Consider the following 12578-nt stretch of genomic DNA (forward strand, 5'->3'; position numbering starts at 1 on the left):
ACTTAACAGGGATCAAGACTGGAGGGAATTACATTCTGGCAAACCTCTGAGTGCATTTGAGTTTTGATGTCAGGTTTAGGTTATCACTGAAGTCACTCGATTCAAGTTGGGCTTATTTCTGGAGATTTCATCATGTGACCTCTGGCTTTCAACAGTCCCTCCTGGTCAAAAAGCCTTTTGTTCTGACTCTTTTTTTTTAAATTAAAAAGCAACCGTGTTCAAGTGAGGACACAGCATTAATTTTCGTGCTTCTATGATTTCTGACAATCAATCTTTTTAGGTCCTTACTTTCCAATCCTTCCCATTGTGACCCTGTTTTGAAAACTGCAGTGACCCCTCAGTGAGCTGGTGGGGTGGGGTGGGGGTGTGCGAGGAATGTCAACTTCTGCCTTTGAAATCAAGAACAAAGATAGACCTAAAGGTTCAGACGCATAATTCTTGAAGTTTGCGTCATATGTACACAGGGTGGTTAATAAGGCATTTAGCACAGTTGCCTTCATTGTTCAGACCCTTGAGTATAGGAGTTGGCATGTCATGTTGAGTTTGTACAGGACATTGGTGAGGCCTCTTCTGGAGTGCTATGTCCAGTTCTGGTTGCCCTGCTACAGGAAGGATGTTATTAAGCTGGAGAGGGTTCAGAAAAGATTTACCAGGATGTTGCTGCAAATGGAGGGTTTGAGTTATAAGGAGAGGTTAGATAGGCAGAGACTTTTTTCACTGGAGCATAGGAGGTTGGGAGGTAACTTTGTAGAGGGGCATAAACAAGGTGAATAGCAGGTCTCTTTTTCCTAGGATGGGGGATATCCTAGGGGACATATTTTTAAGATGAGGGGTAAAAGATTTTAAATTTTAAAGATTTTAAAAAGGGCACGAGGGGCAAATCTTTTACAGAGAGTGGTTTGTGTATGGAATGAATTTCCAGAGGAAGTTATGGATGTGGGAATAGTTACAATATTTAAGAGCCATTTGGATAAGTACATGAATAAGAAATGTTTTGAGGGATATGGACCAACCACAGGCAGGTGGAGCTAGTTTACCCTGGGATTATGGTAAGCATGGACGGTCGAACCAAAGGGTCTATATCTGTGCTGTATGATTCTATAACTTGCCAGGTACCATTTCAACCCACAACCTCACGTGGGGTCCCAACCCCTACCCCCCCCCCACTTTGGTAAATCCTGCTTTAGATTCTGGAGACTCCAGGCAATGTGAAGGTCGGTAATGTCAGATGACGGTCTTTGTGACTGAAATAGGTTCCAACTAACACTTAAACAATCATCCATTGGCCTCTTTCGGAATTCAGCCAATGGGGATTTCGGGGGACGAGACATGACCAGCAAGGTCTGATCTGGAAAACAAATTACGTTTGAGCAAAACCAGGACTGAGGATGAAAGACATTGTGGCTGAGGTTCAGGCTGTGTACATCCATTCACATAAATGGACTGCGCAAGTTTGTCAATGTTGTAAACTGTGTGGTTTATAATTAATGGAATTTTATGCGTTCCTGGTCTACAAGTCTGGATAGCTTGGTACATTAAACTGACAGTGGAATTATCTCCCTTTAATGTAGCAAATATATGTGGTCAACCTCCTTTTAGAATTATTGCATTTTTTTGCAGTGGGGGCATGAGTGCAGTGAGTTAAGTACTCTTGGTTCTGCTCTTGAGTTGTCCCATCAGGAAGCAGCTGGCTGTGGGTTTGCTGTGTGCAAATTGCTGATCATACAGTTCGATAGTGACTAGTCAACAGACATCATTCCAGTAGCTGTATTGCGTTCTAGGACATACTGCAGTCATGAAAGTTGCTAAGTAAATGCAATATATTCCTTCCTTTCCCTGAAGTGTGTAAGGAGAGGCTGGAGGTGAACCTGCCGACAAGGAATATAATCTGACTCTCTTTCTGAAACATGTTCCTGTCCCAAATGATGACTGATGCATTTGTAAAAGAAAAAGGCAATGGTACATTGCTCAGCTGTAACCAGTTCTGGTGTCAAGTGCAGTCCCAATTTCACAAATCTGTGCCTGGATTCTGAGAGTCAGTGCTGAGATGGTGACACTCAGCTGTTTCAGACATTATGAAATAATACATGAAGTTATGAGAAAACAAATGTCTGCTGTGTTTATACAGCTGCAGCTCAAATCTCAGACACGCTGTTAAAGCATTGTATTAGTAGCATTTCCATCCTGAAAACTGGCTGTCGGAATCAAGCCATTAAAATATTGCGAGTTTAGTCAAGGGGAAAGTGAGTCAAAAGCCTAATGAGCCAATCTGAGACTTGACCTTTATAAAGTTTGTAGACTGTGGCTCCTGCAAATATCCCCACTGCTTCATCACCTGCACCTTCGGTGTGCGAGTGCAGAGATATTCTGTCTCGAGGTGAACTGGAACAAAAGTAAATACTGGATTAGTGGTGCTGGAAGAGCACAGCAGTTCAGGCAGCATCCAACGAGCAGCGAAATCGACGTTTCGGGCAAAAACCCTTCACCGAAACGTCGATTTTGCTGCTCGTTGGATGCTGCCTGAACTGCTGTGCTCTTCCAGCATCACTAATCCAGTATTTGGTTTTCAGCATCTGCAGTCATTGTTTTTACCTGGAACAAAAGTAAGTCGTGACAAGTGGATGAAAAGTTGAGAGAGGATTCTGGTGATGAATGTAGACAGAGAATGATGGGAGCATCTGGATTGAGTTGGGTAAAATGGCCAGATATTCTTTTTGATTCTTTCATGCAACCTTTTTTGCTCTTCTAATTTGCTTTTCAACTTCCCCCTTGCACAGTCGAGACTCCTCTAGGGCTGTTGCTGTTTTGAGCCTTTGGTACCTGCCAGAGCCTCCCTTGTTCTGTTTATCCAATTCTGCATATCCCTCAATATCCAGGATTTGTTGGTCCAGTCCTTTATCTTTACTGGAGAATGCTGATCATGTACTCTCCTGATTGAAGAATTCAATGTATCCCATTGTTCTCACAAAGATTTATTTATAGAGGTTTATAAAATCATGAGGGGCATGGATAGCTAAGGTCTTTTCACCGGGGTAGGAGAGTCAAAAACTAGAGAACATAGGTTTAAGGTAAGAGGGGAAGGATTTGAAAGGGAACCTAAATGGCGACTTTTTCACACAGATGGTGGTGTATGTATGGAATGAGCTGCCAGAGAAAGTGGTGGAGGCTGGTATAATTGCAACATTTAAAAGGCATCTGGATGGTTATAGGAATAGGAAGAGTTTTGAGGGATATGGGCCAAATGTAGATGTAGCTGTTGGGAAGGTGTCTCCAGTGGTAGGAGAGACTGGGACATGAGGGCACAGCCTTAGAATAAAGGGAAGACCTTTTAGAATGGAGATATATAGAAACTTCTTCAGCCAGACAGCAGTGAATCTGTGGGATTCATTGCCACAGAAGGCTGTGGAGGCCAGGACATTGAGTATATTTAAGACAGTGATAGGTAGGTTCTTGAGTATCAACAGGATCAAGGCTTACGGGGAGAACGTGGGAGAATGGAATTGAGAAACTTTATCTGCCATGATTGAATGGCGAAGCAGACTCGATGGGCTGAATGGCCCAATTTCTGCTTCTTATGGTCTTATAATGCTGGCAAATGGGACTAGATTAATTTAAGATTTCTGATCAGCATGGACCGAAGAGTTTGTTTCCGTGCTGTACACTTCTGCGACTACATACTTAGAAGTGTCTGCTCCCAGTGCACATTGGCCGAATCAAATCTGATCTTATTAAAATCGGCCTTCTCCCAGGCCGGAGCTTCCTTCCCCTCTTCCAACTTGAGTCTAATTGAATTATGATCACTGTTCGCAAAATACTCCCCCACTGATAATGAAGCCAGTATATGGTTGAAATATCTAAAATTAAGTCCAGGACAATTCCCTCTCTTGTAGGGTCTTCTGGTTGAGTGAAGACTACAAAGGGGTATAACTAATTTAAATACATCGGCCAAAAAAATGTCTGCAGATATACCAAGCCATTAAACCACCAGGAGACTATTAGAAACTCTCAGTGTGTAATCCAACAGGCACGGGCAGTCTGAATGCAATCTCCAACAAATTATCCCTTCCTTGGGAGTTCTCTCAACCACGTGTGAGGAATATGGAGGAGAAGGGAAGTGGAAAGTTCCCTCTTCCTTTTGTGGGGATCTAGGGGAGAGAAGAGCCTTTTCCTGGAATGTTCCCTCCTCCTGAGTTGTGTTTGGGACTCAAAATATAAATTACACATGGAAATAAAGTCAAGCAATTGTTTTATCTTTTGCCATTCTGTGCATGATGTTTATTTCCCTGAATGAATTGGGGTTAATTCCCCTCACACTGTGACACTGACTGCATCAGTAACTCACTTTATGTGAATGAACTGCACTTGGCAATTCAGAACCACAAACTAACCACTCAGTGCTTCCTTGGTTAAACTCTGTTCCACAGGTCAGTCAGCGGGTCTGTTTTCAATTGAGAACTCCAGTTGATTTTATTGTCTCTGAATGAATAATCCCTGCCCACTGAATTCTCTCAACAGTCTCATACTAACTCTGGAAAAAAAAGTAACATTTATGCATTAATTCCTCGGGTGCAAAACTTTGTGTCGTGTCATTTCAAACTGAGCTGAGTGGGCGGCATGGTGGCTCAGTGGTTAGCACCGCTGTCTCACAGCACCAGGGACCTGGGTTCAACTCCCTCCTCAGGCAACTGTCTGTGGAGTTTGCATGTTCTCCCCATGTCTGTGTGAGTTTCCTCCAAGTGCTCTGGTTTTTTTCCACCACAGTCCAAAGATGTGCAGGATCGGCCATGCTAAATTGCCCATAGTGTCCGGGGATAGGTGGGTTCGCCATGGGAAATGTAAGGTTACAGGGAATAGGGTGGGTCTCATCTGGGTGGGATGCTATTTGGAGGGTCGTTGTAGACTCAGTGGGCCAAGTGGCTTGCTTCCTCACTGTGATTCCATGGTTCTAACACAATCAGTTAAGTTAATCAGAGCAGAAAGAGTTCCCACCTCTATTTGATGTTGGAATGTTGACCCTTAAGCTCATGTTTTCCTTGGAGCAGGGAAAGATTAGATTACTTAGTGTGGAAACAGGCCCTTCGGCCCAACAAGCCAACCCGCCGAAGCGCAACCCCGCCAGACCCATTCCCCTACATTTACCCCTTCACCTAACACTACGGGCAACTTTAGTATGGCCAATTCACCTAACCAGCACATTTTTGTACTGTGGGAGGAAACCGGAGCACCCGAAGGAAACCCACGCAGACACTGGGAGAATGTGCAAACTCCACACAGACAGTTGCCTGAGGCAGGAATTGAACCTGGGTCTCTGATGCTGTGAGGCAGCAATGCTAACTGCTGTGCCACCGTGCCTCCCATTAAGGGAGGATGGGTAAGATTATGAGGGGCATTGACATGGTGAATAGAAATCAGCTGTTCCCCTAGGTCTAACGAAGGGCCATAATTTTAAAACAAAAGGAGAAGGGAAGTGGAAAGTTCCCTCTTCCTTTTGTGGGGATCTGGAGGGGAGAGGAGTCTTTTCCTGGAATGTTCTTCCTCCTGAGCTGTGTTTGGGACATCACAATGTAAATTACACATGGAAATAAAGTCAAGTGATTGCTTTGTCACTTGCCATTCTGTACTTGTTTTTTCTGTGCAAGATTTTTTTTTCCTTGAATGAATTGGGGTTAATTCCCCTCACACTGTGACACTGACTGCATCAGTAACTCACTTTATGTGAATGAACTGCACTTGGCAATTCAGAACCACAAACTAACCACTCAGTGCTTTCTTGGTTAAAGTCTGTTTAGAGGGGGTTTGAGGATAAACTTCTTCACTCAGAGAGTGGTGGGGATCTGGAATGTACTGTCTGAGAGGGGTAGTTGAGACAGGAAACCTCACAACCTTTGAAAAGTACTTGGATGAACGATAGAGTGTCATAACATTGAGGGCTATGGATGTAGTGCAAAAAAGTGGGACTAATGTAGAGAGTAGCATATTTTTGGCCACGCTAACTTTTTGGGCTGAAGGACCCGTCTGTACTCTAGGATTCTATTGGATGTCTTTCCGACTGTATTTAAACTGTAGATTCCTCTCTGCACTGACCTTTTACAATATAACTCTATATGTAATCCAACGGCTTCCAGGTTAACACACCAGAGAGTTCTCACTTGGATTTTGAAAAGTCTGTTGCCTTTAACAATTGCAAATGAACAATGGGACTCATTTGTCAAACATGATGTTTACTGACTAAAAGAGGTTGACAAAATTATGAGGGCGAGAGGGGAAAGATATAAAAGAGACCTAAAGGGCAACTTTTTCATGCAGAGGGTGGTACGTGTATGGAATAAGCTGCCAGAGGAAGTGGTGGAGGCTGGTACAATTTCAACATTTAAGAGGCATCTGGATGGGTATATGAATAGGAAGGGTTTGGAGGGATATGGGCTGGGTGCTGGCAGGTGGGACGAGATTGGGTTGGGATATCTGGTTGGCATAGACGGGTTGGACCGAAGGGTCTGTTTCCATGCTGTACATCTCTATGACTCCTGAAGTATCTGTTGAGTTACTTGTTGTTTCTTTTCCAGGGTGGAAAGTCATACTTGGGACCCTGCAATGGGAGAGACTGCAGCGCAGGATGTCAGTGTTTCCCGGAAAAAGGAGCCAGAGTGAGTACAACCACGTTCCTACAGTTATGTTTAGGTTCTAGAAGGCTCATTGAATATGGACGGGGATGGACAGTCCCATGTGCCTTTTACTGAAGTTTCAGGTCATAGTACTATGAATACAAGAGTGCTTTCAGCAACTCCATCTATTATATACAGGAAAATCGCAGCACATTGCCTCATAAATGCTGCCATGGGACTATGATGCTCACTAAGTAATAGATTTCTAAACACAAGATAGGCTTTTCATTGTCATCCAAGCTCAATATCCAGTATAGAGCAGAGAAAAGTGGCCGAGCAGAGGCTGATAGCTAAGTTTGGTACCAATAGGGAGGGCCTCAACCAGGACCTTGGGTTCATGTCACATTACAGGTGACCACCATTGCACTACACACACACACAGATACTCCTACACACACACACACACACACACGGACACACACGGACACACATACACCTATACACACGGACACACATACACACACACTCCCACACTCACACATGCACCCCCTCATAGACTTAAGACACTGCACTCACTACACACACACACACAAACACTTTCTCACACTCACAACCCCCAACCCAGACAGACAGACACGCACACACAGACAAAGACCCACATGCACACATATTTTGTGGGGTGAATTTGTACTTGCAGAGTTACATTGTACTTTGCTCAAAAACTGCATGCATTCATGTAGAACTCGGAGCTCAAAAACTGCATGAATTTATGTAAAACTCTATTATCTCACTTTTTAGATTAGAATCAATCTAAACATCATGGCATAGACAGAGAACACAGGGGGCCAACACCTTCAACATATTGTCGAGCTATCACCATTGTTAACAGCTAACCCAAGAATGCAACTTTTTTTAAAAAAAGGTTTTGTGATTTACACATGAAAGCAGTGAAACTATCACTGTATTCTAACAGATGAAAGGCTTAACAGACAATCAATTTTTCAATGTATAATTTCAGTTACATCACACTGTAAATTTTCGCTCTAAATTCTGTGTGTTAGGATTGAACCCTCCACTACCACCTGATGAAGGAGCGTCGCTCCGAAAGCTAGTGTGCTTCCAATTAAACCTGTTGGACTATAACCTGGTGTTGAGTGATTTTTTAACTCCGTATAGAGCAACTAGCCAACATATTAAATTTAATGACCAGTTCGAGTTTGATTCTGATCTTTGATTTGCATCATACCTGAATTAAACTAGAACATTCGATGTCAGCAGCATTGGACATTCGGGGGCAACATCCAAACAGTTGAAATTGAGAATGGCCAACAGAATGAGCTCTCTTCTGGTGATTTTGTTCTCTCAGTGCAACGGGTGATTAATCTCTTTTGTAAATGTGAACTCAGCTCTTTCAGCATCTGTTATCAATGTTAAAGCTTTCCATGACCTGCAGCTCACTGAGTTACTGTATCAGACACCAGAAGAGAAACAAAAATACTTTAATGCTGACAAGAGAGGCATGTTGCTGAAGCTTTTCAGGCTTTCACTCATGAGAACCAATGCAAGCATGTTAAATTTCAAATGATCACATAATTTTACACTACGGGCAAGAAGGGTGTGAACCGGTTAGTAAGTTGTTTCTGATTGGCAGAGTTGTTGCCTTAGAGTAATCAATAGAGAACTACATGCTCCACAAGCTCCCAGGTAATTCAAAAAAGGAGCAAGACTTCCTGTCTTTTGCAGAAGACTTTGCATGTGAATGTATGTCACTTTCAGCAAGTGTAAATGTTCATTACCTTAAATAAGTTAGTGTAGCTGTTACTGCAGTCAGATTGCTCTGCAAGTTCTGGTCAATTTTAGAATCACATTTAATAGTGGACAACATTGAACCATCATGATAACAGGGCAATACTCATGGCTTAATGTGAACTGAAGGAAGAAACATTTATTAGAAACTGTACATGTCTCATCACCCGAATGAACTAAGTCTGAAGAGGTTTATCCTCCCAAACAGGATTTCGGTGTAGTGACTCAGTTATAATTTGGAGAAATGTTTTGATGTGAATACTTCAACTCACATTATAACCTGACAGTTTAATAGGCTCACTCTAATGTCATGTAGCTCTATTTGGCTGTTTCACAAGAGGTTTTTACCCATGAGATACTAAATGAAATAAGATTTTAAATATCAAGATAATCTTTCTGAGAATGTATTGTGTTTCATTGATCTCTTCCCTCTATTGACATGATAGAAGTAGGGATTCTGTTTGAATTCTGTGCACTCTATATCAGAATGTTAGTTTCCTGTCAAATAGTTCTAGCTGAACAATGTTACGACACAGGGTAAAGCCTCCTGCTTAATTTAAAACCAGCACCACAGAAAAGATTTATTTCGTGCAGTAATCTGTAAACTTTCGAGCAGCCAAGAACTATTTAAAGTAAAACTTAACAGATTTCCTAAAGTATAATAGAGAATAATTAACTAACAACTGTTCACAAGTCCTTACTCTAACCTATCTTTGACAGTCCCCTTCTATAATACTAGTCTGATAAAACTCACAATTAAGATTTACAAAGTAAGACTTATCTCAAAACCAGGCAGCTTTTGGTTCTTCTATTTGGATGTTCCTGTGTCTTCTTTTCTTCTTTTTAGGAATTTCTGCATCACAGGTTACTGATCGATAAAGGTATCTTTAAGAGAACTATTTTTCAAGCAGTCTGTTTACATACTGGGCTTGGCAGTTCTCCTCTAAACTGCTCAATTTTCCCCAGTCTTTTAACCTCAAAGCATCGAATTGTATCATTTGGTTTTTAAGATTGTCAATATACTCAATTCAAACTGGATTGGAATTTGGTACTTCTCAGGGTATAATTTAAACTGATTGGCTGAATTAAAATCTGTTTTTGTCTCCAAGCAACAAACTAATCGAGTTGCTTGACCAAGTGTTACATTGTTACCTTATTGAGAACACTTGGTGCTGTGTCCGGTAGTTTTGTTAATTTTAACTCTCTTAAGATACACCCACATCTTCATAACAACAATCAATCGGAAACCCACCAGGGTTGTGAAAAGATTACATTCTAGTGCTGTCCCTGTACATCCTCAGAGGTCCTGAATACATGGCTCTGCTAAGCAAGGCTGAAGGAATTTGGCAATGCGATTACATCCTTGTTTGTACAGAATTTATATTCAATTTCTTAGAGTTTTTGAGGAAGTCTCAACCAGAGTGGATAGAAGGAACTGTTAGATATGCTTTAAAGTAGGCTTTCAGAAGGTGTTCAAATAGGTAACTCTCAAACTGTTAAGTTATAAGATAAGAGTCCATGGCGTTGAAGGAAGTATATTGGTATGGACACAGAATTGGCTCCTGGGTAGGAAACAGCAAGTAGGGAGAAGGAATTCCTTTTCAGACTGGTGTTATGTTAACAGTGAGCTTCCCCAGGGATTAATACTGGGACTGCAATTGTTTAAAATATATATTAATGACTTGGAAGAAGGAAGTGAATGTTCTGTAGCCAAATTTGCAGGTGAGTCAAAAATCAGTGGAAAGGCAGGTTGCAAGAACGATATAAACAGTTTACTGAGAGGTGTGTTGATTGGTTAAGTAAATGGGCAAAAAATAGGCAAATGGAGTAAACTGGAATCTTCATTTCAGAAGGGAGAACAAAAGAACAGTATTATTTATATGGAGAAAAACTGCAGAAAACTGCAACATAAAGGAACTTGGAGGGACTTGTGTGTGAAACACAGAAAGCTAGCACACAGACAATCAGAAAAGCAAATGAAATGTTAGCCCTTATTTCAAGGGGGTAGCAGAATAACCATAGGGAACATATGTTTTATATTTACCTGTTCAGAGATTTTATTACTGGAGCAGGGGGAATTTGAACCCAGCTCTCCTGGCTTAGAGGTCTGGACACTACCACTGTATCACAAGAGCCCCCAGGAAAATGTTTCCACCTTTCTTACTGTAACTGTACAACGTGCTGGTGAAAACACTTCTGGAGTACGGTGAGCAATGTTGGTCCCCCTACTTAAGGAATTATCATTGGAGGTAACTCAGAGAAGGTTCTTTTAGATGATCCTAGTACAGAGGGATTGTCTAAGTGGCAAAGATTAAATAGTTTGGGACTCTACTCCCTGGAGTTTAGAAGAATGAGAGGTGTTCTCATTGAAACATACAGGATTCTTAAGGGGCTTGAGAGGGTAAATGCTGAGAGGCTGTTTTCTCTCATGGGAAGGTCTAGGACCAGAGGGCATCATTTGAGAAGACAGGGGCACCAATTTAAGATTGAGATTAAGAGGAATTTCTTCTCTTGGAGGGTTGTGAGTCTTTGGATCTCCTTGCCATAGAGAGCTGTGGGGACAGGGTCCTTGTGTATATTTAAGGATGAAATAGATAAATCCTTGATTTAACGTGAAATCCAGGATTCCAGGGGAACCTCAGGAGAGTGGATGTGAGGAGCGTCAGATCAGTTATGATCCCATTATAACAGCAGGCTCAAGGGGCTGAATGGTCTACTTCTGTTCCTATTTGTTATGGTCAATCAGACAAAGCTATAGTTTACTCTACAGTTTGTTTCTGAGACTCAGGAACATGTGACGCACTTTTCGTATCAGCTGTGGTTCTGTGGGCAGTTCTCACGCCAGTTAGCAAGTTGTTTTGTAAATGGTCATCCAGAAACGTAACCTGGGCAGACGTCCTGTTCCAACACTGAGGGCGTACTACAATGACAGAGGCGCTGTCTTTTGAATGAGGTGTTAAACCAAGGCCAAGTCTGCCTCTCCTGAAGACTTAAGCTGTCCCATGACGCTGTTTCAATGAAGAATCAGAGAATTCTTCCCGGTGTTATTACCAATACTCACTCCTCACTAATGCAGATTCCTTGGCCTTTTACACATTGCTGTTGGCATGGTAGTGTTCATTAGAAAGAAGACCAACAAATCTATAAAGGCAGTTCAGATAAAACTGGAAACAGTGTCAGACAACCATTTGGATGAATCAAGTGTGGCTCATACAGAGATGTCAAATGAAGATTTAGGTGATTCAGAGTCAAAGAGTGTGGTGCTGGAAAAGCCTAGCCGGTTGGGCCGCATCCAAGGAGTGGGAGAGTCGACATTTCAGGCATAAACCCTTCATTGGGAATGAGGCTTGTGGGCCAAGGAGGTGGACAACTAAACGGGAAGGGGGGGTAGGGCTGCAAGAAAGATAGCTGAGAATGCGATAGGTATATACAGGTGGGAGTGAAAGTGATAGGTTGGACAGGAGGGTGGAGTGGGTAGGTGGGAAGGAAAATGGACAGGTGGGACAGTTCAAGGTGGTGGTGCCGAGTTGGAAGGTAGGGATTGGGATAGGAGGGTGGAGGGGAAATGGGAAAACTGGTGAAATCCACATTGATCCCGTGTTGTGGAGGGTCCCAAAGCAGAAGATGAGGCGTCCTTCCTCCAGGTGTTGAGTGGTTAGGGTGTGGCAGTGGAGAAGGCCCAGGATCTGCATGTCCTTGGTGATTCGATCTACATTTTAGAGCAGGTTATGAATCTCAATCTAAAGGTTTGTAACTATTGTAGCCATGATGGAGATGTTGGGTAAGGGTGGACAATGGTCAGAAGTCACATGACATCAGGTTATAGTCGAACAGGCTTATTCGAACTTGCAAGCTTTTGGAGTAGTGCACTATAACCTGGTATCATGTGACTTCTGACTTTGTAGCTATTGTGACAGTAGACCAAGAGTATCAGGTGAATTGTGAAGTGTCTGATGGACATTGGTGCTTCCTGTAACATTGAGCTTTGCAGGTCTGTGTAAAAGCACGTCCGATAGCAATCCAAACTGAATTGAAGGTAAAGTCTGAACTCTGTGGTACAGGATGCTTGTCCTGAGAGGTTAAATCAATGTGAGAGCTCAGCGCTGGGGCACATCTAAAGAACCTGGAGTTCCACATATCAGACGTAAAGCTAATGCCACTCATCTCAGC

General features: G+C 42.4%; 1 protein-coding gene across 1 annotated transcript in view; it reads left to right on the top strand.

The window, feature by feature from the left end:
* Positions 1–12578, top strand: part of LOC140481614 (uncharacterized) — a 220152-nt gene that overhangs the window by 28917 nt on the left and 178657 nt on the right. Inside the window, exon 4 of the mRNA XM_072578091.1 lies at positions 6564–6644. Coding sequence (XP_072434192.1) covers positions 6564–6644 — 81 coding nt within the window. The remainder of the gene's footprint in view (positions 1–6563; positions 6645–12578) is intronic.

The sequence above is a fragment of the Chiloscyllium punctatum genome, chromosome 9, assembly GCF_047496795.1.
Source record: "Chiloscyllium punctatum isolate Juve2018m chromosome 9, sChiPun1.3, whole genome shotgun sequence".
NCBI lineage: Eukaryota > Metazoa > Chordata > Chondrichthyes > Orectolobiformes > Hemiscylliidae > Chiloscyllium > Chiloscyllium punctatum.